Below are 24,211 nucleotides of genomic sequence, written 5' to 3' on the forward strand. Positions count from 1 at the left end.
CTCTTGCTGATTGAAACAGCATGGCTAATCCATGCGTAACTTCAGCCTAAAAGTCCTTTAGGCCTATTGCTGCATGTCTTCCACCCCTCTCTCCTCAATTTCCTGTCTGTCTAAAACTGTCCTGTCACATAAAGGGTAAAAAGCCCCCAAAAATTATCTTTACAAGTGCTTTAGTAAAGTTTAGGGAAGTTTAGTTTAAGGAAAACCATCTCCTCTCAATATGAAAGTAGTCTACACAGACTAATTGTGTGAAATCAATCAATCAACTCTACCTGACCTCTCTAGCATGACTCCAGTCAGAGCAGCAGGTAATTTAGGGAAGCTGTCGCTTTAAAATCACTTTTCTTTGTTCGCTTGTAACTGCGAGAGAAGCAATGTGAAGTCTGCAGCTGAGAATGAAAGAACCTTCACAGTTACACAGCAGGTCATTAGTTACTGTACATGAAACTTCTTGAAAAGCGGAAGACTTCATTGAAAGCTTATTTAATGAAATCCGGTGGGAAGCGGCTCTTTGTGGAGGCAGCTTACCTTTATATCCGGTCCATTGCAGTTGAGGCTCATCCCGCACTCGTCCGTGATCTCTGTAATCTCCGACAGGTCGTCATCTTCAAACTCATCCAGGCTGATGTCATGGGTCAACCTGGTTGAAGGGGAGGATTAGGGTGAGAAAGAGGAGAAGGAAAAAAAAAAGGGAAGGGGGTGGGGGGGATGAAGAGGGGGGGGGGGGGGACTCAATGTTAATCCTTCAGCTCTCATCCACAGCCACAGTACATCTCAAAATCTCTAGCTGACCGAATTATATCTGTCTGACGGCGGAAACACTGAGTCAAAATCCAAGCCCAATGACAGATCACACATGTGAATGAGGGTCACAAGCTGTGGTCGTGACTGGTCAACGTAAAACTCTAACTAATAAAAGTGCATTTCATATTATGTTGTAAGGATGCAAGGTGATATCAGCACATCTTTGTTATTGACCAATAAAGGCTCTAAATTAAAATATTGGTATGTAACTTTTTTGCAGATATGATAGCTGATGAAATGATGCTTTGATTATGCTACCAAGTGTGTCTGCAGTGTGGGTGTTTTCTGAAGTGGCCAAAACAGGGAGCAAAGATGCTACCGGCAATGATTGATCAGTGTTTGTTGTGCAGAGAGAAGCCAAATCTCATTCCTTCAATAGTTTAAATTTAATTGCCCATGTTAAGAGCCGCCATCCCGATTATTACGATGAAATTTTGAAGAACAAAGAGAAACAGACACAAGAGAAACAAATCCTGTCAGCAGTAATTTTCTTATTTTGTTCAGATAATGTGTGGAAAGCATTGCATTTTATGTCTTCATCTGCCGATGGGCCATCACAATGGAAGCAGGCATGATGATATGTTAATTTCACAATATAAGAGATTTTTCATTCATTCATTGTCCATAACTGCTTATCCTGACAGGTCATGGGGGGTTGGAGCCTATCCGGGGTACACCCTGGACAAGTCGCCAGTTCATTACAGGGCTGACAAATAGAGACCAACAACCACGCATGCTCACATTCACACCTACTGGCAATTTAGAGTTATCAATTAACCTGTTATGCTGCTGCTGTGAGAGGAAGCCGGAGTACCTGGACAGAACCCACGTGGACAAGAGAACATGCAAACTCCGCACATGCAAGCCCCTGCTACAAACTCCCCAAGCCTCCAGCCAGCTGGAGGGTTCAAACTCAGAACCTTCTTGCTGTGCCGCGACAGTGGTAACCACTGCACCACCGTGCCTCAAAACTCTCTTTTGCAGAAACGCACCAATCGCATTCACACAGTTACAGTTAGACGTGGAAGCTGCCCTGTACAACCTCAGCCTCATCTGTGGTAATGAGGGAGGGGCAAGTGCTATTTGTCCTGCCAGTTGGGGGATTGAATGGGCGTTCAGGCCACCACTGCCCTCAATACGAGAGACTTGATGTTCCACTACTGTGCATACCATTTATATATCAATACAAATGCTGAATAGAACAATTACAAAACTTTTTTTTTTCCCCTCCATTCCTGCGTATTCCTCCATCTGCTGTTTGTAAAAGCAAGTTAAGATTTCCCTCAAGCACGGGAAGAGAATGATGAAAAATGTGAAGCATTGTCAAGTGTTAAATCCGCGGTCAGCGACAACAACAGATAAACTGAATGGCTGCAGAGGGGGATTGTGGCCGGAAGCCGACTGATCATTTGGCTGCTGGTTGAGCATCAGCAGCCTGGAAGAAGCTACACATCAACAGTGATGAGAAGAGTGAATCATAGCGCTGGTGGAGTGGAAGGGAAATGCATCATCACAGATGGCAGCTCAGTCTATGAGCATACTGTAACTAAAACCAACAGGCCTCGGAGCAGAGTGAGCAAAATTACTTTTCCAGAGATACAAAAAGGTCCAGTGTGTAAGACTTAGGGGATCTATTGACAGAATATGGCAGAAATGGAATATAATATTCATAAGCATGTTTTTACCAGTGTATAATCACTAGCCCTGGGCCAATACACTTATTGTATTGCAACTCAATATTACAATTTATTGCAATTTTTGTTGACTTTTTAAAGACTAAACCATGAGAAAAAAAATAATCATACACTGAAAACAATGTACATTGTATGTCAGTGTTTCTGAGATTTATTTCAGCAGCATCATTGCTATACTGGAAATTTTAAGGTTGAGTTTTGACCCTTTGAGGCTGCTGTATCTGGACAGGAGTGGAGTGCTGAAGCCAGAGGAGGAGATTACATCAGCAATGTGAAGTCAGCAGCAATTAGTTCATCTCCTCCAGGCAGAGAATATATGCTTGAAGGTATGAGTGCACATGTGGTGGTGGAGGGGAGATCCCTTTCCCACGGGGGCCACCATGCTGACCCCGCCATGTTTCTACAGTAACCAAGAACGGACAAATAAAACACTGACTCTACAGAGGGCCTTATACATTTGTCAAAGCCACTGTAGCTTCTCCTACACACTTGGAAGGGGAGGGTGAGGCACGCAGACGCAATCCACAACCTCTGATAGATGCCACTAAATATGACACACTTGACCTTTATAAAAATCACCTCTTTCTTGTAACACAAATAGATGAGATGGTAGTTCTGTGTGAAAAACTTTAAAAAGTTATTTAATCCACAATCCAACATGACTACAAGCCACACTGGCAGCCTGTAAAGGCCACACTGTTTTCCAAATTCAGAATACAATGCATGGTAAAAAATCAATAAACGTATTGTTTGCTGCTTTTGGAACTCTGCATAATTGGACCAAAAATATCTGACAATAAGAAAAGGTCATCTGATTAACATTATCTAAAGATGTCTATCCTCTGAGGAACTTCAGTGTGTTTGGTAATCTCCATAGCAAACCACCAAAAAATAGTCTCTTGTGGGCAAAGAACCTCCAGAGGGGCCTTATTACTTTGAATGTCATGCTTATTGTCACAAAAAATATTGACAATTCATGTCTATCTACAGAAATCTAGACTATATTTTGTGACTACTTCATGAACTGCTGTGATTTTGGGCTGCAAATATACAAGGATTTATGATCTGGGGAGCAGGAGCAACCACTGTAAATATAATGTCAGTAGATATGCACTGATCGCAATCGACACCTTCAACTGCTCAGCTGCTCCATTTCCTTGTAGACCGTCTGTCTTCTCTTTATCCTGTTCCTGGAATCTGTCGCTAATGCCGACTTCATACAAGCATGCATGTGTGTGGCTGTTGTGGCTCTGATGTTACGGTCTGTGTCGCTGCACGCATGACGTGAGCATCGCGCAGAGCGTGTGTGAATATGACTGGTACAGAATCGGATATGTGACACTGACTGGTCAGGGCCAGTCATGGACCAACTGACCGTCTCTGTTGAAACAGCTTTTAACAACCAGCTAATCATATAACTACAGGGTACCCACTAGCATGCACACCCCTGTCAAAGGTGAACAATCCTCTCATTACCAATCGTCAGCCTCTGCATCAGTTTCCTGCCCACGACACAGCGTGATCCTGCTGCCCACAAAGAAACCATTTACATTTTGCAGGGAAGAACATAAGGTCTTAATTGAGCCTCGGACATCACTCCAGTGTCAGGCAGGGAAATGAACTGTCCTGCTATCAGTGGCAGGATTCAATTATCTTGCAGTAAACAATGTTTCAGTTTTCCCCACGTCTGCCTTTTATCTCTTTACCCAGCAGCCTCCTGGGCGTAACAGACAGCAGGAAAATGTTATTAGAGGGAGGAAAGAGAAGATGACAGCGATCACAAGGAGCATAACAGCAAGCTGTCAGAGCGACCTGGTGGATGTGGAGAGTCATGGCGCCCCTGTTGCTGCATGATGCTAATGTCATTTCTAGCTACATCCACACTGCAGCTGTCTCCTCTCGCAAAAGTGTGCACAGCTGCGGCCGTATTTGGCCGTCACGTGTCAGAGAAGGGGTATGGGAGTTAAATAGCCCGAACAGAAGCATCTGTTTACCTCTATAATGAGGCCCTGAAGGACACAGGAGGGAAGGACTGACGGATGGAAAGGAAAGAGAAGAAGACAGCTAGAGAGAATGTGAAGACAAGCAATCTATTGTTAGGAAGTGAAGGATGTCAGATGGGAATATATGTACACCTGATTGAGAACCAGAGGAAAAAAAGAGACATTAATAAATCATCCACCTTCACTGAACAATCCAACTGGGAAAATTTCAGCAACAGTGAATTGATAGGTTTGTTTCTTTGTAACTTTTTCATAATTTTGTAAAAACTTAAACCTAAGTGTAGCTTACTTGTGAGAGGGAAAAATCAGATTGCATTAGCCCCTGCTACAAGCATTAAAACTTCATATCAAATTTTAACAATTCTGAAGGAAAACCTTTGTAGAGTTTCACGAAAATCATAAAGGACAGCAATATTATAGTTTTCTTATTGTTAACCAACAACCAACAATGACTTCAGCTGCGAGTTGCAGAGTTTTGGAGATATCAGTCATAGAAATGTCTGCCTTCTCTCCAATATAATAGGACAAAATTGCACTCAGTTTGTGATGCTCAAAATAATCACACACAAAAAAAAATGTGAAAAGTTGAAACAAGTATCTCTTCTCAGAAATAATGACCCAGTTACTCAAGATAATCCACAGACCTTGTTGTGAGCAGTTTCATGTCAGATCGACTTTATTCTGCAGTAGAATCTACCGGAACTACTTTCTTTTTCACTAGAAAGAAAGTAGTTCCTACATGAAACCGCTCACAACAAGGTTTGTGTATCATCTTAAATAAATGGGTCATGATTTCTGGAAAGAGACGCTGGTCTTGAAGTTTTCAAATGTATTTTTGGTGCCTTGAGCACCACAAGATGACCAACATTTAGTTCAATTACACTGGAGAGAAGACAGACGTCTTTTATCTGCGGCCGATATCTCCAAAACTCTGCAACCAACACCAAAAATATCTAGACGGATAATCAGTACTAAAGGCCAGAGGAAAATAAGTATTTTGAACTGTCTGTTTGAAATGCATCAGTGAGCGGAGATCGAGCCAGCTGGACTCAAATTGATGGATGAAATTTGGTATCAATAAAATCTTATCAATTCCCATCCCTATCAAGAATCCACACTTCTGCACTTTTTCGTGATATGTTCCCTCTTTACCATGAACACAGTTACTGTAGTCTATATTTGGTCAATCCTGCTTAAACACCATCTTGCTGCTGTAAGTACTCACTAGAGTACCAAATGTGTAATAATCTGCAAATGAAAATAGTTTTCTGAGAATTTACTATTTACTCCTGAAAAGAAGAATGGCCCAGCTGTTGTATGTTTGATACTGTTGCAAATTTTATGCATTTTCCTGAACAAATTGACAATCAATTAATGATTAATAAGATACAAAACATATCTTTTTCTCAGTTTAAGTTTTATTTAATCAATTCTGTCTGCGCTTCAGTTGTGTGAAGCATTAATTCATGAAACAAAACAATTTAAAAGATCATTAAATAGTAAAACATTGTAGCTCTTGCTTGAATCAGCTGCTTTTGCCCCTCCATCCTTGTTCAACAAACAAAACAAAGTCAAATGGGGCCCAATTACTGCCATTTCTAGATTAAAACAACAAACCAAACCGTGAGAAACTTGAATGGTACACAGAACAAACACTGTCGGTTAATACATTTTTAATCAGTTAAATTCTTTACAGTGATTAATCAATGAATGATTAATCATTGACATCTCAAATAATTGAGTAAAGTTTGCTGGGGTTGAAAAATAAAGAACAACTTTATTTCTCACTAGGAACAGACAGAGTGCCAGAAACAGGGTTAGGACATGAGAAAGAATTACGAGACGGACTTCGTCGGTTTCAGTCTTTATGGGATTTGACAGGTGAGACATATAATGACACCAGCATTATCCTTAATTCTAAAGTATATTTGACCACTTATGGGCAAACGGACTGGAAGCCACTTCAACAAAGTTTTTGAACTTACTTAGCCAAAATTTCTATTACCACAATACAATATTATTGCAACATTTTGTAATATACTGAGTATTGTGATAATGTAAATTATGATACATTGCATTTATTACATTTATTCAGCAGCAAATGATGTCCCCAAAGGAAAACATGGCAACATCTGTTTTATCTAATAAGATAAAGTTTTCAGTCATTTCATTGCAGCAAAACGGGATTGTCAAGCAAACAGACTAATCAACAGTCACATAAAAACCTACCAATCCTGCTCACCATCTAGTGGACTATTATTCTTGCGGAAAAGGGTTTAATGTGTATTTGCATTATTAATTTTACATATATAGCAAATACTTGGCCATTATGATTCTTTTCTCGATTACTTTATTAAATATTTTCTCTGTAAAATTAATACAATAATGGCATTGAAAATAGTGATATTGTGCTCTACCTGTTTTTCCCAAACCCCTCAGTCATTGGGGTTCTTTATTTGGAAAATTGAAATTTACCACGAGCTGCTTAACTGAAGATTTAGTAAAATGAGTAGTATCCTATAATATTCGATGAGACTTGAGATTTTTCCAGCTGCACACAAATGCCTCTCATTGACTGAAAGCACTGTTATCATTCAAGTAAATCAGTTCTGCCAATCTGTCTCCAGCTCTTCTTGTCTTTACCCACCAGACATGAACAACATGCGACTTCAGGCGCCACCTGATATTTTTTTTTTTTGGCCCAACTGAATTACTCTGACAGGCTTTGGTCTGGAGACACTGCTTTCCTTTTGAAAAACAAAAAAAACGTAAGCTTATCGGTTGACTACAAATGCAATCTATTACAATACAGACAGATGCCTGGAAAAGGAACAAAATCAATATGCTCCTGAGTGTCCCTCTGTTATCAGCATCAGTTACAGGAAAGAGGAGTAAGGTGGAGGAGAGCAGAGTAAAGGAAATGAAAGAGTACAAACATGATGCCAATCAGTCAGAAGTATGTCAAGTTATTTTGACCCTGAATTGCAGGTTCTGATATATATATAAATCGGTGCTCTACAATGACACAAGGAAAAGGGGAGCCTGAGAAGAGGTGATCAAGAGGTGAGAGGAAACGTGACTGTAGATCAAACCTGGAGGAGAGTGCACACAGAGGCAGCGGACAGTGAGAGGATGGAGAGAGTCAGGGACAAAAATGAATGGAGGGCGGGCGGAGAAAATTAAGTGCCGGGAGATAAACCGCCCGGACAGGATGGGACGGGACAGGGTGACCTCTTTGCTGCAGTGAATTGTGGGTAAGGAGGGATGCAGACACCGGAGAAAAACCAACAGAGTGTATAATACAAAGCAAATTACGTTGTCACACGTCAAGGCTCAGACATCACGGGGTAGCGGGCAGGGCGGACCATGTCGAGCCCGCTCACATCAAAACAGGCTGAGGAGTCACGTCACGGTGACGGTCTGAAACCTCCTATCAAACATTTTAGAGATATTTTTCACTCAATTTATATAAATGATAACAGGGTTCCTCTGTCAGTCTGATCTCTCTGTTCATAATGGCAGAAAAAGCCAGTGCTTCCTGTGTGTGGAACAACTGAATAAGGAGTCTTGATAGAAGAGAATCCCAGGCCAACGTTTTGAGGTCGTACAGAGACCTGCTGAAACTTCACAAACTCTCAGAAAAAATCATCTCATGCATGGAACTGCCCAAAGTGTGAAGATTCCCTAAACTTTACCACTGTAAGACTGTCCTCCTCAAACTCTCTCACTTACTTTTAGGATTAGTTCTGGGGCCTTTTGCCAGTATTTCTGATAGTACGTAGTAGGATTCAGTGATACGTTGAAATTTTTCCACTTAGTTGCCGGCGTGTCAAGCTTGCAAAGAAATTTATGTACAATAAAAAAAACAATATAAACTCCCAAAATGTCAAGAAAGGCCATACTCTTACCATACCTTCCATATTAAACAGAATAATACAACTATACACCGCTATATATGCCGCTGCTGCACCCTCAAACTACAGAAACAAATTCACATTAAAACTCAACAAACTATCTTGGTTAGTCTTCTCACTGTTCCAACAGTCATCAACTCTGATTTGGTCAAAACAAATCCTTAATTTACTGACTTTTTTTCTCCTCGTTCTTCGGCTCAGTGGGTGTCTACCATGAAGCTGAATTAGAGTCTGTCGTTGTGCAGCAGCTTTCTGCCGTCCTTCAGAGGCCGAACGTTAACTTAGCAGGATGAAACGGCAAAAATCGCCTTGAGAAACTTACTCATGATGAACTCAGCCAATCGCTGATCACCAATATATTTGTCCAATCGCCCAACCCTAGTGCAAAGTAAATATATAGACAGAAAATGTGGTAGGGGACAGTTGGTGATGACACCCAGCAAATGTTTATTGCAGTTATGCATAATTATTAAACAATCAGCACACATCCATCTGGACTCTCATAATTCAGCTAAGAAGAACTAATTTTCCTGAATGATCACAGAATACATCTATTAATAACTTACAAAATCCAGAACCTGAAACATCCTCATTAATTTCCTGTGGGGTTTTATTCCTGTACGATGTCGCGTGTACACATCATCTCACTCAGACACTCACAACACCCTCGGTGATCAATGCGGGCTGACTCAGCAGACTGGCTGGGCTCTCCAGGTCAGAGATCCCTGTGACACATCTACTGTGTCATCGTCACCGAAAGTGAGACGCAGCAAATCGGCGTAGTAGAGTGTAGTGACTACAGGCTGACCCCGATATCATCCCTGTGACACTGTTACACACAGAGGCCCTCACTAGTTATCATATCTGCATCCTGGTACAGTTTCTGACTCTGTCAGACAAGGGGAGAGAAGTTTATGTTTTCAAGTGTTGTGGTCACGGCTTTTTGAAAGGATGTGTTAGACCAGCCCTGTTTCCTACAGTTTAGGTCAAGTTCAACTTTATTGCCACATATACAATGAAACAGACTACAGCATACAGTGAGATTTAGTCTGTGCCTTTAACCAGTCCTCATATTAGGAGCAGTGGACAGCCACTGTGCAGCGCCTGGGGGCTGAACTCAGTTGTAATAAGTTGTTAGGAAACTCCACATCTTTATGCTATTAATTTGCTCTGCCAAAAAGTTCTAGAAGAGACTTGCTAGATTATGTTCACTAGCAACTTCGAGTATGATTTTCTTACAGTACAAAAGTTACTTGAAGAAGGTGTAGATGTTTGGACACAGAACTTGAGTTTTGACACCGGAGAGATGTTTGCATCAAATATGCCTAATGTTACCAGCCTTAAACAGTATTAACTGGCTGAATGAGATGGTTTTGGTTAAATATTAAAAAACTTGACTCATGCTTTCTCATGCTTTTTCTTTTTCAAAACTTAAGCAGGTGCTTTGAGTTTCACGAGCATTACCAGAAAAGTGTTGATCATGCTTCAGTTGCCACAAGAGGTTAATAATCTAAAATGCCGACACAACTTAAAGGACCAGTCTGAAGGATTTAGTAGCATCTAGTGGTGAGCTTTCACCCCGTGTCACCGTCCCTTTCCCAGCATGTAGGAAAACCCATATTGGCCGTGAAACAGGGCTGCGCGACGTGAAAAAAAAAAATCCTGCTGTCATATGCCATACAGTCATTTTTGCATAACAATTTTCATTTTCACGGAAAGAACAACTATTAAATCATGATGATGTGACATTTGTTGGGCTCTGTATCACACCACAAACATGTTTTCTTACATCTGGAGAACAAAATGTATAGACTATAATATCTCTGCAGCACTACAGTACTTTTTCCTTTGACAAAATACTGCAGCTTCTGTCATCTAACATTTGGCCATATTGCAGTTTTGGTAATATTGCGATTAATTGTGCGGCCCTAATGAGGAAACTAACAGTGCCTCATTTTCTGTTATTGCACGTGTTAGAGACAGTAAGTGAGACAACATAGACAGACAGAATTCTACATTACAGTTTCAGAATTGTTTTGACAAAGGTTTGCAATTCATTTTCAATGTAGCATGCATGTGTGTAAAAGTCCCTGTAAAAATCATTGTAACAGCTATCAGTAACAACTCCAAGAAGTTTAGCACAAACATGTCTTAAAATAGGATTTATTCTCCACAAGATGTTGAAGTGTCATTAGTTAATTTTACTTCTAATGTGTCTCCAGCCTTGAGTTCACCTCTCCAGGGTGGATTTTAATATTTCATGCACCATTCAGGGATTTTCATCCCATTCTCACCATTTATGATCTCTCTCCCACCACCGCAGTGTAACTTTGATTTTTACCCCGTGCTCATGTAAACTCCTGCTCAGGTACAGACCTGTGTTTTAAGGTGCATCACTGACTTGGTTTACTGTATAAAATGAAGGCATGAAGACAGGAACGTCTGAGTGCAGATTGACTGACACGTCTTGGATTTTAAAAGATTTCTCAGCTACACACAAATTCTGGTTTTCTGGATCCACAAAAACAATAAAATAGCAGCGGGGAGTGGATGAAGAAGGTGAAGACACTGTGTCCACAGTTTATGTTGTAAAATGACATCGGGGGCAGCAGCACTGCAGGATGGATGTTTCAGTTTGTTTCGCTGAGGATTTGGGATAAACTCCTGCATTACTCTGACAGTGGGGGGGTGACAGGGCAGCCTACTGGTGCGTCTGTGCCTCCTTGGCCTGTCTCTCTGCTTGTGTTAATGAAGGACAGCATGACCTCACACTCAGGCCATGATGGGCCCGGCCAGCTCATTAGTCTTTATCTGAATCCAGCTATGACCCTGATGCAGACAGCACTGTATTTACCTAGTGTCTGCTTGTAAAGGCTGGATGCAGATTTTGTTCACAAGCAGCATGCAAGGTCAAATAGATGAGGGTCATCGTTTTAACAGATTTTCACTGAAAATCAATGAGCTAAAGGAATAAATCAGTTCATCCTGATTTCCACGTGGATTTTATGCCCCTACAGGCCGACAAGTTGTTTTATCCCCTGCTGCAAAAAGACACTTTTCTTGCTGTTGACAGGGGGAAAAGGTCAAGTTGTGGTGAAGATCATGTCAGAATCATTAAAATCCTTCCAGCATTAGAAAGTGAAGTAAAAAAACAAAAAAAAAGTGAAGAAAATGCAAATAGGCATCTAATTTTGGAACAAAACCCCCCATGACAAAAAAGGAAATATTAATGAAGAATAAAAATGTGAATCTGATTCCCTTCCAAATATTCAAGTATTATTTATTTATCGCAATATTTGCTGATGCATCAGTGGAAACAACTATGGATATTTTGCACTTTCAAAGGTCTTGCCATGTTACAGTCTCACAGGACTAGCATCTGTGTTGTGCTCTTATGATTCAATCAACTTATACGCCACACACATTAAGCCCAGCGCTGAGTCGTCACAGCAGACGCATGTATAGCCTCGTCTATATGTCCTTTTTTCTTTTTTTTTTAATACCTCCATCTCTCCCCAGTAATTCACTCTTTTATGCTCCCGCTGAGAGATTACAAGGCTGCATGCTGTCTGTCATTCATCAACTTCGCCCTCCTGCAAGGACAGGAGCAGGACCGTCCTGTCAGGATCGCCACATCCAGATGAAACAAGCCCCCTCCCCTTTCCATCATCCGCTGTATGAAAACAAACTCTAAAGACACAAATTCATTCTCACACTGCGTGGGTACATTTATAAACACACAATCTTCCTACAGCGGCATTGCTCACCAACATAAAGTGTGATTTGTGTTCGCCTCTGTGGCTTCTCTGGTCCTATTTTTGGACAGCACTAACCAGCAACCTCTGCTGCACGCTCTTTTCTTAACATACACACAGCCATATGCATCCGCTCTCCTTCAAGGACATGCCTGCCCCGAGCTTTAAGATGCAGGGAGACGGCATAAGAGAAACATGCATGTAGGCAGTTACACACTCACAAGGTCACACACAGCCATGTTGCTGCACACCAGTGAAAAAAGAAGAGAGATGCCCTACCATTTCTCCCACTGGTCCTCCATCCAACCCTCTTCTCCTTCCCCTCCCGAGTCCATACTGTAAGTGAGGAGGGCATCCACAGCTGAGAGGAGAGGAGGAGGAGGAGGAGGAGAAGGAGCAGGAGGGTTAGAAAGTGAAGGAGGGAGGGTGGGAGAGAGGGAGGAGCAAGCAGGAAGAAGAGAGGCAAGAGGAGGGGGAGGAGGGGTGCAGCTCGTCCGGGTCGATGGGAGAGGCGTCCGATTCAGAGCCCTGCTGCTGCCGCCGCCGCTCATCCGGAGGACGGAGGGATAGAAGGGGGGAATTATTTAAAGCAGAATAGCTAAATCTGCCACAGAGGAGGAGTGTTATATAATCTACTCCTCGCTCCCTCTCTCAGATGTTTACTCTGTCCTGTTTGCATCAGATTTACTACGCCACTGCAGAAAGTGCTGCTGTTAGCAAAACATCCAACGCCACGGTGAGCCCGAACAGGAGGACCATCAGCACAGGAGGACACTCCTCTCTCTGTCTCTCTCTCTGCAAAATACTGTCGCGCTCAATTATTCATGAAGCCCATTGATCATAAGACTCCTAATTTTCCCTTCTGTCTTCTTCTCCATTCATCCTCTTAAAGGAAAATTCCAGTTTATGCCAACGTGGGTCTTATTCTTGTACTTCTGGCCATCATTGGCATCAGCTAAAGACTATTTTTTAGCCTATTTAGCATTTATGTGTCTGAGCGGCTGATGACAATTTTTGAAAGTGGTCCAGTATCGAAGAAGCGCCAAGCAAAGCCAAGCTACAACTTAATCCCTACGTGCAATTGTGCACTGTCAAAATAAGTCCACTAACTCCTTGATTCCATCAGGCACGTCATGTCTGCAACACAGTTTAATCCGTCCTCCATACGGCTTTATGCGTTTCAAAAGGGGACTTTGTCAGATTATGTTATTTTGGTCATGTTTCCTTGTTTTTTGTGCTTTTGCCACGGTTAAGGTAGCTATATATTTATTTAATAGTTTCTTTTTTGTCTGTTTTTATAATTGCAATTCTGCACCGTGTCTTTTATTTTGAAAACAGACTGGATTCTCTCTGACATTCCTGTGTGTAACATCCTGTCTCTGTCCAGACACAGCTTCTGTCAAACACTTGGCGCATATTCTGCACAGAGAGGCACTGCTGGGATTTGCTGAGGCACCATTTCTAACAATTCTTATTTTCAACTGATTATACATTCATGAAAACATACTTATATTACATTTCTCCTATATTCTGCCCCTTAACTCTTACACACTGGACCTTTATATGGCGTGGTGGAATCACTAGCATTATGTAGAATGGCTGTGATCAGCTCCGATGGCTGCAACAAAACCACAACATGACACAACCCCGCACAGTGGAATCAAGCTGTAAACGTCCTTGTTTTTGCCTGTTACTTCAAGTGTCTTCTCCAACATTATGGAAAGGATCACTACACAGAGAGAGACAGTTTTCATACAGCACAAAAATAGTTTGTCTAACCAGAAACAGACGTTGTATCGCTCTCACCAACTGTGTTTTTTTTTTAAGAAAAGAAAATGAGGGCTCTCACTCTGAAGTGATCCCAGATTTCTGCCATTAACTTGATGAATACTGTTATTCACTACAGGGATGAACCTACAGAAATAAAGCAGAAATTATAATAAACCGGAATTATCCCTCAACCTGTTCCAGTCTTTGTTTGTTTGGCAGGTGGTTGAACCTCCTCTCAAAATCAATATGTGTGTGTGTGTGTGTGTGTGTGTGTGTGTGTGTGTGTGTGTGTGTGATTGTGTGCCCGCCCACGCACAGTGAACCGTACAGCTCATTAACCATGTCGTCCCTGCAGACCTGAAAACCTCCTGCCTTCATCTCATAGGTCAAAGCGTATGCTCTGTATGTAGGCAGTAATGCTGTATACAGTATAGGAACACTGTGCTAATTTTAGCCACTAAAGGTTTCAATAAATATATGATTCAAGGGGGTGTATCTAAGTTTACTAATGTAACTGAGAGAGAGAGAGATTACATTAATAACACCAACAGCCACTGAGCTTAAATGAGACTGTTAAAGCTGCACTAATCAATACTTTTATGTAATAAAAATCAAATGGCTATGTGTATGGTAAAAAGTTGCAACTAGCTGAAAAACTTAAGCTAAAAAGGAGAAGATATTGGACATGCATCAGGCAGAAAGAAAATTAAGGGATAGTTTGTATTTTTTGAAATGGGTTTGTGTGAGGTACTTATGGATAGTCAGTGTATTAGCTTCAGTAAATGCTGGTTGGCATGATACTCTGTTCTATATTTAGAACCGCTTTACCTCGTCGTCAGACAGCCTTGTCTGACAGGAAACCACTGTTATATAAGCCAAATATCACTCCCTCCAAACCAACCAAACTCCATACGTGAAATCAGTCATTTTACCTCACAGAACAATGGAGCTGCTGGTTGACCACTGCCTTGATCTGTTAGTGCATTTGTGTTACTGTGTGACTTCTGTGAATCTGAACTATCCCTTTAAAACACCAAAGTCGCATAATAACAAAGCCAACCTAACGGATCAAGGCAGGGGTAGACCAGCAACTCCAGTGTTCTGCTGGGTAAAATGGCTGATTTTGTTCATGGACTTTGGTTGGTTTGGAGAGAGCTCTGTTTGACTTGTCTAACGGATTTTTCCTGTCAGAAAAGGCTGTCTGACAGCAGGGCAAAGCACTGAAAATATTCTAAATATAGGGTACCCTTAAAGGGATATTGATTTTTCTTAAGTGGAACTTCTTTGGGTGGCTAAAATTAGTTTTTGTTGCCGACCCTGTCAACATTGCTTAGGCACCATGCTGGTGCTCTGCTTCTCCTGACTGGTTGCATGCTGATTGGCATCTACTGTAGGCAACACGCTGATTATTGATAAGTACCTCATACAATCCCACATAAAATAATCCAAACTATCCCTTTAAAGTGTTGATTATAACTGCTCTGTGTCTGCTGGACATGTAAACAGGCAAATGTTTGTGTGTATGCAAGCTATTGCACACTAATACATCAGCTGTTTCTCGACTTGTTTCTTTGCCCCCTGGTGGCCAGAAATCAACTGATGTTCCTCCAAAGAAAAACAAAGCCGTTTCATTTATCCATGCTCTTATATTTGCAACATTCATTGCAACTTAACACAGAACATAAATGTATCTGCAAAAGCAGAAGTTGTTCTTTGGAAAACCAAACCACAGGCTTCAATCATTCCTACAGAAAGGTCAAAGTCACTAAGCAACCAACACACAGCCATATGGCCATACAGCACATTCTCGGCAACTGGCCAGAACCTATGGAGCTCACACACACACACACACACACACACACACACACACACACACACACACACACACACACACTAGAAGAGCTTCACACTTTCCCTACACGTGACATCACAGCATAGAAAAAAACACTTGCTGAAATAACAAGAATAAAATGCCATATAACGCACTAACTACATACACAAAGTGTTCTGCGAGTTAGAGACATTCGTGTCTTGAGAGACAGAAAGAAAGGGAGAGAGGTATCCCACCATAGTGTGTGTGTGAAACATTTAATCCCTGTTCAGCTCGTCAGCTGAAGGCAAATTAACCCCGTGACAGCCATGAAGATCAAAGGAAAAAGCTGAATTCATCTCATGGTACCAGAATGTTTGTAACTAAAGCGCTGAAACAATTTGTTCATTTGTTAAAAATGTTGTTGTAAAATCAATCCAACATGCAACTGAAAGGCAACACCTTCTTTAATCATTTGTCCTCATATTGTGAAACTCTGGCATGACTAATTGAATGACTACAGATTCATCACTAATGAAAATAATCATCACTTGCAATCCGGTGTAACAAATTTACAAAATTTAAAAAATAAACACATGAAGAACCGTTTATTTTCTTGTATATCACATTTTACTGTGTTGTCTTCATTTAATCTGATCACTTCCTGTTTTATTTGCAGTTGATGCAAACTCAATACTTCCTCCACGTTTGACTGCTGTTGATAAATTCAGCATAATGTACATTTACACAGCACTACTTTCAATTTTTAGATGATTGCTGATTTTTCATTTACTTGTAAGCTACTTGACAAAGTAATTCAACACTTCCTGGACAGACTTTCTCTATTAAAAGTCTTTTAGCAGCTCATACGGCGTAATTTCTCACTTTCGTGGTAGGCTTTTAATGTGAAACATCTGCAGGAAGTGTTGAGTTTCACTAGAAGCATTAACAGCACATCACCCACTGTAAAAAGTGTCTCTCAGTTTTTTCAGTTTGGCTATTTTAATAGTCTTTAGCCTGAGTTGTAGCTGCTAACTAACTAGTTCACTTTCACAACAAACCCTCTGACCTCCATCACACAGGTTACCCACAAGCCCACCTTCCTTAAAGGGGAAGCCTCGGCTGGTAACACAGGGGCAGTGGGTGTTTAATTCAAGTCCATTACTTAAGAAAAAGTACTAATACCTGACGCTGAAAATACTCATATGCATTCAAAACTTTACTGAGGTATATGTATGTAAGTATTATAGCAAAATTTACTGAAAGTGTCAAAAGTAAATAGAGCATATACTCACTGTTCAGTAAAATGGACCCTGTCAGCGTTTTACTACTATATATGACATTTTCAGATTAATATTAGTGTTGCATTAATTTGTATGTTGCATTACTGCTGTAGATATTTAAGGCTGTATTCATTTTAGCTATTTTATACACTGTGGGTAATTTAATCTACAGCAATGCATCATATTCTGTAAGATCATCAAATGTTTGCACCATCTGAGAATTAACAGCATGTTATTTTAGTGAAAATGTGTATATCGAGATATATATGGCATAGCCTAAAAATACTGAGATACTATTTGCTCTAGCTCCCACCAGCTGTTTTCTCTGGTGTGTGCATGGACGCGCTGACACAGATATTTCTTGTCACAGACACTGCTGACTTTTGAATAATACTGCAGTCATTACGAGTAGATAGGGTATTGCAAGATTGCCTAATTTGGTGGAAAACAAATTGGCATCGCCAGGTCTGTTAATTAAGAACATGTCCTCATCATGATAATAGCAACTTATTTCGGTTGGCATTTTCCCTTAAAAACGTATTTGTGGTTGCATATTAGTTACTTTCTAGGAGACAGGAAGAGAAAATATGATACTATATTTTATATTAAATATACGTAATAAGAGAGAGAGAGAGAGAGAGAGAGAGAGAGAGAGAGAGAGTGTGTACTGTATAAGCAGGGGGGGAGGTGCCATTAGGCGGAACGTGCCACGTCAGCAGAATTGAGCGACAGCAGTAAATAATCAGCATGGGGCGAACTGCAGCCAGAGCAATAACTGTCCACCTTGTCAGCTGCTGCTGTGGGTAAAATTCAAATCAGCTCCATTTAAATTCCCCCTCTATCTCGCTGTCTGTCTCTGTGTCCCTGTGGATAAAAGACAGTTGACAAACTTTAGGCTAATCCCATTGAAAAATCCTGAAATCAAGTTTTCCTTTTAGTTGTTTTTTTTATTTCAAGAAAACATCAAAGTCCATGAGAGACGGATGCAGCGAATCTGAGAAACTGACACTTCAAAATCTGCTTAACCCCCCTTGTCTCCCCTTGTCTCCTTCCTCCTCACATCCCTTTCACATCCCACAGCCCGCAAATCTGCCTGAGCAGATCTTGTCAGCAGAGTCACGTCAGGAGGGGAGGCTGCAGAGAAAAGATGAAAGAAAAGAAAGAGGGCACACTGACGAATCAGGGAGTGAGAGAGAGAGAGAGAGAGAGAGAGAGCAAGAGCTGAGCTTTGACGTTTGATCATTAGGTGATGTGTGCATTTTCAAAAATAATATACTAAAATCACTAAATCCATGCCAAATGCAGAGTATGTTCAAAATAACATCTGACTGTGCTCTTCTACCACATGAAAATTGCAGGAAAACTGAATAATTCAAAAGGTTGGCTAGTCATCAGTTTTTACCAGGAGGCTATATAGAGCCCACCCTCTCATGTGGCAGCATTAGCAGGTTATTTTGGTTTAGTTTATACAAACATCATTGTTTACGTAGTGCTAGGGATGAGCCGATGCACAACTGCATCTGCACACACATAGTCACACATCTGTCATAGGGAAAGAACGCTCTGGTTTGTTTGTATTTCTTTAAACCAATCACAGTCATCCTGGGTGGCGCCAAGCCCAGGATGCAGCGACGGCGACCCTGCAAAACAGAGTCAGGGGGTAACTTGTTTGGGTGGAGCTTTTGCTAAACAGCTAAATCTAAGCAAAAGGAAAGGTAACAGCTGCTAGCATGGTTGTGTTTGTACCGTTAGCGAACAGGTGCTAGTTTGTCATTTTCAAAGTGTAGGTTGGTAGCTTGAAGGTTGCTGTTGTTTCCCATAGCGACAAGGATTTTTGAAAATGGAGATAGCAGGTGTCACCAGAAACAGGTGGCCAGTGGCAGGTTTATACCCACAGTCTACTTCAGGTCAGTCAGGCTACTTAAAGCGATAGTTCAGCCAAAAATGAAATTTCGCTCAATACCTGCTCACCCCTGTGCTGATGTGAGGATGGGTGAAGATCTCCAGTTCACAAAACACTCCCAGAGCTTCAACGAAAAACAGCGTTGCAGCCAAATCCAGTACAATTGAAGTGAATGGTGACCAGTTTTAAAATGTAAATAAAAAAAAAAAAAAAACACAAAATGTCTCCATATTGCTCGTTTGGTGAAATCCAGGTGTCCATAAGCTGCAACATTAAAGATTGACGCAAAAAGATGCCATTTAGTTTTTAGCTTAAATGTCAGACCTGAAGCGGGTACACAAGCTCTCGCCCAAGTGGCATGGCTACAGCAAAGAAATGACATTTTCTTCTTTGTTGAAAGTTTGCGAAGTCAACTGTACACATAACAAGTCACTATTTCTGAGCAGATCTCTCTCTGTTGTCTGAGTTGCTTCCAGGTAGCATGTCAACACAGATGTGAAGGTATCGCGAGATCTCGTATATCTCGTGTCGCGCCGTTTGGGCGAGAGCCTGTGTACCTGCTTCAGGCGTGTGCATGCGGATCAGGTCTGACATTTAGGCTGAAAACATGGGGTAAATGGCGTCTTTTTGGGTCAAATTTTAATGTCACAGCTTACAGATACTTGGATTACACCACACAAGCAGTATGGAGACACACTGTGTTTTTTTGTGTTCTTTTTTTTACATTTTAAATCTGGTCACCATTCACTTCAGTTGTACTGGATTTGGCAGCACAGCTGTTTTCCGCTGAAGCTCTGGGAGTGTTTTGTGAACTGGAGATCTTCACCCATCCTCACATCAGCACAGGGGTGAGTACATATTGAGTGAATTTTCATTTTGGGGTGAACTATCGCTTTAAAGTTAAACAAGTGCTGTGACAACCACTGCATTGCAAGATCTGATATTTTGTCAGAAAACAAATAAACTATATTGTCTATGAACATTTTAATGAGTTGTTCAGTGTCAACATGTTGCCAAGTAAATTAATTAACATAATTTCTTCATTATGTTTCCTTACAGCATGTTCAGATTTTCCAGGTCGTTGCTCCTTCCTCCAAAATATATTTGCTGTTGCTAGGTGCCGGGGTTACATTATGAGAAAGAAGACATTAAATCACACACAAATATAAAAAATTTAAAGAACGACACAGTTAAGTCCAGGTCTCATTTCAATAGTGATGTACGGATAGCAAAGATGCAGGAGTCCAGGTCACATGGCAACTTCATAGCACCAACAAAATAAATACTAAAATAATAATAAATGGAACGTTATATTTCAGCCCAGAAAAAACAGCTAACTGTCAGCAGCTTTTATCTCACGATCAAATCAATATAAAGCCTCGACACTCAGCAATCAAATCGCTTACAACAATAATCTTCCAACTCCTGTCCACTGAGGTTTGGAAAAAGAAAAAGCCACAAAAACAGAAAAGTAGCAAAAAATATATACCGTTTCCATAAATTCAAGTATTCATTCATTCATTCAATCATTGCTGTTCATGTTTACATGTTTAGGGTGATGGGCATTATTGTCATTTCAGATAAGGATAAATATTGGATTGCACATGAGAGGGATTAGCTCTGCCTCAAGAGGGATCTCTGGTTTCACAGATGCCATCATGAGTTCCCTATTTTTTCCCCACAATGCACCACAGCGTGGACTGCAATCCTACACTGTCTCACTGCTGCTTACATGCTGCACTGCACACACACACACACACACACACACATTAACACTGTGCTAATGTGAAAGAATCTCCTGTGACGCCCTCTCGTGCTACAGATGATCAATGCAGCGTTTGAGAATTTAAAGGCACAGTTCACTTAAACTGATATGAAACATGAAAAGTCAGTTTTCACTTGTTGAAATCGGCAGAAGCACCAAAAACAGCTTTCAAACTACTGAACTACAACACGTAAAGAGAAAAGCAGAGACGTCCTGACTGAGTTTTGTCCCCAAATCACCATCAGAGTCCTTTGATACTGAATATATGTTGATTCAGTCTTGATGTTTTGTTAAATATTATGGGATAGCTGCACATTATACCTTGTTTAGTTCGCCTTAAAAAAAGGATAAAGCTGCTCAGACTTTTCATGATTTTAACTTGATTGATTATAAAGCCTGACTGATATATCGGCTGACCAATAATATCGATTGATATTGGCCAATCATAGCTATATTGATCTATTTATAGGAATATATGTTGTCTAACACGCACCTATATGAAAACTTTTAACAGAACATAATGCAGATTGTTTTTATTTTTTATTTTACTTTATAGTTAGTGTCTTATAAATATTTGATCATTTTTCTTTTTTTTTTTTTGTTTGCTCTTGTTTTTTATTAATCGTTATTTATAATTATTAAAAATACTGTTGAAAGTTAAGTCTCAGTGCCTTGATGTCATTTTGGACAAAACTATTTACAGAGTTGGGTCAGGTAACTTTGAAATGTCGTACAGCATTTTTTAAATTCTGTAACTTAATCAATTTGATTACAAAAAATTTAATCTCATCTGGATACCTTTTTTTTCTTTAAACATCTCAAAACATTTCCAACATAATTAAAATGCACTTTTGCATCAGGTTCTTTGTTTTTTTTTTAATTCCAGCCGGTCCTGCCACAAAGTGAAACACCTGTTTATGAAGCCCTGTAGGTCAGGTATTAGTTGTTTTCATGAGAAAAAGTTTCAGAATTTAAAAACTGGCATATTTTAAAGATATAACCAAGAATTTTATTAAGTAATCCTTGGAAATGTAACTATAATCTAATAACACATTTTTCAAAGATTATATAATCCCAATTATATGTAATCTATTACTACCCAACCCTGAATATTAATTGCTAAACTGTAAAATATCCTGCCTCCATTAGATATCTTGTGTTAACCACTTTCTAGGGATCACTGCAAAAACTGTTTGTGTGTATATTCTGTATTATGTATATTTTATTCTGTATACAGAATATCAGCTGATATATCAATATTGGAATTATTTTTACTATTTGGTAACTGTATTGGCTCCAAAACTCCAGAATCAGTCAGGCTCTAATTTGAACAGTCTGTTTTCTCCTGCATGAACACAATCCTGATGTTCAAATGCAGAATTCAGCCAACAGCAGCACATTACAGGTGTGATGAACCTGACAAAACATCATTAAAACACTATTTTTAACTTTGTTGTCATCGCTCACAGCGAGTGTGAATATCTTCAGCTGCACACGCTCGCTGCTGTTGATCTGTTTGTGTAATTTTAGGGGCTTCAAAATGGGGTCACACGCTTGAAAAACTAAAAAGCCTTTCACTGAATATTGAGATGAAGGTGAGCGCCTCCTGAATATCTCCACACACAGATAGCTGCACAGACGGCAGCAGATCGACGGTCTGTTCCCTGACAGCAGCAGGTCGGGGAGAGACGGAGGATTCGACCGCAGTGTGTGGAGGCAGGGAGGAAAACATGCCAACATATGGCTGCTCTGGGACTGGGCCAAACCCCGAGGTTGTGGATTATCTGGCTCCTTTCTCGAGTCAAGTACAACTCTAATGTATCAATCAATACGGTGACGTCTCAGATAACACATCATGAGAAAAACAAGTTTAGGTTTCAAACCATAATTCCTGATTCCTGAACTTTTTTAAGCTTTCTTTTAAACAGCTGACAGCATTTTTATCATAAAACTCTTATTTTGAAGGTCCAAACTATATTTCTTTCCATGTAACTGACTTTTACAAAACTATTCACATAAATAAATTACAAGTTTGACTTACAGCTAATTCTGTGCAACATTAATGACTCTGGTAGTTCTGTCTTGTGTTTCTGAATTCTGGTGATGATAAAACACTTTTTTCACATTTGGATCATCAAAGCTTCTTTAATTTGTTGTGCTTCTGAATCTGCGGCTCATGTTCCCCTAACGGTTTGATTTTTGTTCTGTGAGACTCTGAGGCCGTGATTTATTTTATTTATATATTTTGATGTCAGATCAAACACGACTCTCAAGCCACTGCGATGAAAATCTGAGGAAAGATGGTTGTGGATCCGCCCGTTTGCAGCTCGGCTAATGAGACGGGGAGAGACTCGGCCTGAGGGTGTGTGTTTCAGTGTGTGTGTTTCTCTCTCTCTGTGTGTTGCTGTCTCACTGGGGAATATTGATCACAGGCCTCCTTCCTCCCAGTAACGCTACTGAAAAATCACAGCTTCTCCCCGTGCGACACTGTAAGGATCTCTCAGTGTGTGTGTGTGTGTGTGTGTGTGTGTGTGTGTCACAGAGTGTAAGAGCATGCCGACAGCATGCGGTTAATCCCTCACCCTGCTCATCTCTCTAACATGTTGAGCCGCTCTGCAGGTTGAATTAGCTCTGACTGAGCGACCACCTACCTGATGAACTCTGGGTTAGGTAACCCAGGTAACTGTCATCACTGTCATCACTGTCGACTAAACAATCAATTATGGTTTCATGCAACTGATGATTTATTAATTCTACATTATAAAATGCCCATCACAGGTTCCCAAAGAGCCCAAACTGATTCTACAGCCTGAAGAACATGAAACAAGAGATTGCAATTAGCAGAGCTGTAATGAGTAGTCGACAAATTGATCAGACAATCAAAAATTAAAAGTTTCAGTCATTTTTCAAGCCAAAATGTCAAACACTTGCTGGTTACAGATTCTTAAATGTACGGATTTGCTGTTTTTCTTTGTCATTCATGATAGCAAATGAAGAGTCTTTGGGTTTTGGACTGTTTACTGGACAAAAGAAGCAATTTTAAGAAACTGTAGACTAAACAATTAATTGTGAAAATAACTGGCAGATTAATCGATAATAAACATAATTGCTAGTTGTGGTTCTATAAGTTAGACTGATATGAAACAAACAAAAGCAGAAAATACTCAACTGTAATCAGCATCAGCATAAATTAATTCCCAGTAACTGATTGTGAAAATTGCCATGAATTCTGACTGTGAAGTGTATCGCTGCTAAATTACACATTCAAAAACAATTAATTTTATTAGACAAATATGCAGCTTCTATTCTACAAATAAACACAAAGCTCACAGAAACAGGCTTAAATGTTTAATAAAGTTAATTGTCATGTTTTGATCAAGAGCTGCAATGTCTATACAATGTCAGGAAATAATGAAAAAATGTCCAAGTCCAAGGTGATGTCTTTAAATGTCTTGTTTTGTGGTTTAAAACCCAAAGATATTCAGTTTAATATGTTCATAAACAAAGAAA

At 40.3% G+C, this 24,211-nt stretch overlaps 1 protein-coding gene across 3 annotated transcripts in view; it reads right to left on the bottom strand.

Annotated features, from left to right (window-relative positions):
* mapk8ip1b (mitogen-activated protein kinase 8 interacting protein 1b) overlaps positions 1 to 24,211 on the bottom strand; it is a 72,339-nt gene that overhangs the window by 46,944 nt on the left and 1,184 nt on the right. Inside the window, exons 2-7 of one of the 3 annotated variants that reach the window (XM_084732861.1) lie at positions 14,943 to 14,952; positions 14,020 to 14,049; positions 13,560 to 13,563; positions 12,946 to 12,975; positions 12,450 to 12,531; positions 529 to 640 (exon numbers count right to left, since the gene is read on the bottom strand). In XM_084732861.1, the coding sequence (XP_084588987.1) occupies positions 529 to 640; positions 12,450 to 12,531; positions 12,946 to 12,975; positions 13,560 to 13,563; positions 14,020 to 14,049; positions 14,943 to 14,952 (268 nt within the window). Of the gene's footprint in view, positions 1 to 528; positions 641 to 12,449; positions 12,758 to 12,945; positions 12,976 to 13,559; positions 13,564 to 14,019; positions 14,050 to 14,942; positions 14,953 to 24,211 lie in introns of those variants that run through there. The other 2 variants (XM_084732700.1, XM_084732780.1) reach the window with 2 other exon arrangements.

This window comes from Lutjanus erythropterus, chromosome 1 (assembly GCF_056507025.1).
Source record: "Lutjanus erythropterus isolate fLutEry1 chromosome 1, fLutEry1.hap2, whole genome shotgun sequence".
NCBI lineage: Eukaryota > Metazoa > Chordata > Actinopteri > Lutjaniformes > Lutjanidae > Lutjanus > Lutjanus erythropterus.